Here is a 1,085-nt window from a genome sequence, read left to right as displayed (position 1 = left end):
TAACCGAAGCTTAAGTGCAATAACGACAGAAACAGCAACAACAACAAAACCCCAACAGAGCAACTGCAACATCAATAACACAATCAACAACAACAATAATTGCACGTAGTAACATCAAAATACAAGCATTTCTTCCACTGCTACTCACACTAACTTAAGTCCATGGGAATTCCAAGCAAAGGGTCCAAAAAATGTGTAAAAAAAGTCTATTGGTATCTAAGGACTTTAAGTGCCGACAGTAGGAGCCCATAACACCTGAATAGAATCAAATGATATGAAATAAATGGTTTTCTAAAAGCCAACTGCATTGTCGGAGGACAAAGTCAACACCCCTGGGTGGAAGTTCCAGGCCAAATGTCAATCAAAAAAACATTTCAGTCCACATTCGTAGTCATCGCTCTAATGTTTTCTGAACAGCTCCATTTTACTGAAGGTTTCAGGAGTTAGGAGGCTGGCGAGAATCTTCAACCAAAAACACGTTCTAACAAGAAATAAAACAAGCAGCCTATCAACAAAATGTGTGTGCCGAGTCGTATACGTAACAAAAATTAAGCGATTGTTCTGAGAATTTCGGTTATAGGATAGCAAAGTGGCAATTTAACAAAAAATTTCCAAAACACTACACAGTAAAAGGCTGAGCTTGCCGCCGTCGACGGCTACCATCCCCATTGTGAATAAAATTACCCAGGTTAAAAAAATATACAGAATTTAAAATTTCGTAAAGTGTGTAATTTGATTATTTGAAAATGAATTTGATTGTGGCCACAATGAGTTTCGTGAARGCAAGTAGCCACCAAACTGCAAACATCACTCTCACCGCTGTCAGCTGGTTACTGCTGGGGTTTGGATTGATCATTTCATTGCCAGGTGAGTTTCGGCTTTGATAACCGCATTCACCAATTTTAGCTAATGTATTAAACGAAATTATTTTTAAGATAATATAGGGAATCCTAGTCTAGCTACGTTTTCATATTTTGCTATTATTGTTTTGGTGCAACCAAAGCAGACGTTGTAGAGCTGAAATAGCTATTGAATTTACATATTACACAAGAAGTTTATTACAAGAAGCTGTCGAAACCGCTGAT

General features: G+C 37.5%; 1 protein-coding gene across 2 annotated transcripts in view; it reads left to right on the top strand.

Annotated features, from left to right (window-relative positions):
• Positions 1-635: 635 nt before the first annotated feature.
• LOC108969554 (neuronal acetylcholine receptor subunit alpha-7) overlaps positions 636-1,085 on the top strand; it is a 69,777-nt gene continuing 69,327 nt past the window's right edge. For both annotated transcript variants that reach the window (XM_018934339.1, XM_018934338.1), the window contains exon 1: positions 636-867. In XM_018934339.1, coding sequence (XP_018789884.1) covers positions 747-867 — 121 coding nt within the window. In that variant the 5' untranslated portion in view covers positions 636-746. The remainder of the gene's footprint in view (positions 868-1,085) is intronic.

The sequence above is a fragment of the Bactrocera latifrons genome, unplaced genomic scaffold (assembly GCF_001853355.1).
Source record: "Bactrocera latifrons isolate USDA-ARS-PBARC rearing strain unplaced genomic scaffold, ASM185335v1 scaffold_257, whole genome shotgun sequence".
In the NCBI taxonomy this organism is placed as follows: domain Eukaryota; kingdom Metazoa; phylum Arthropoda; class Insecta; order Diptera; family Tephritidae; genus Bactrocera; species Bactrocera latifrons.
The sequence above is the reverse complement of the archived record's forward strand: the minus strand, read 5'-3'. Positions and strand labels throughout refer to the sequence as shown.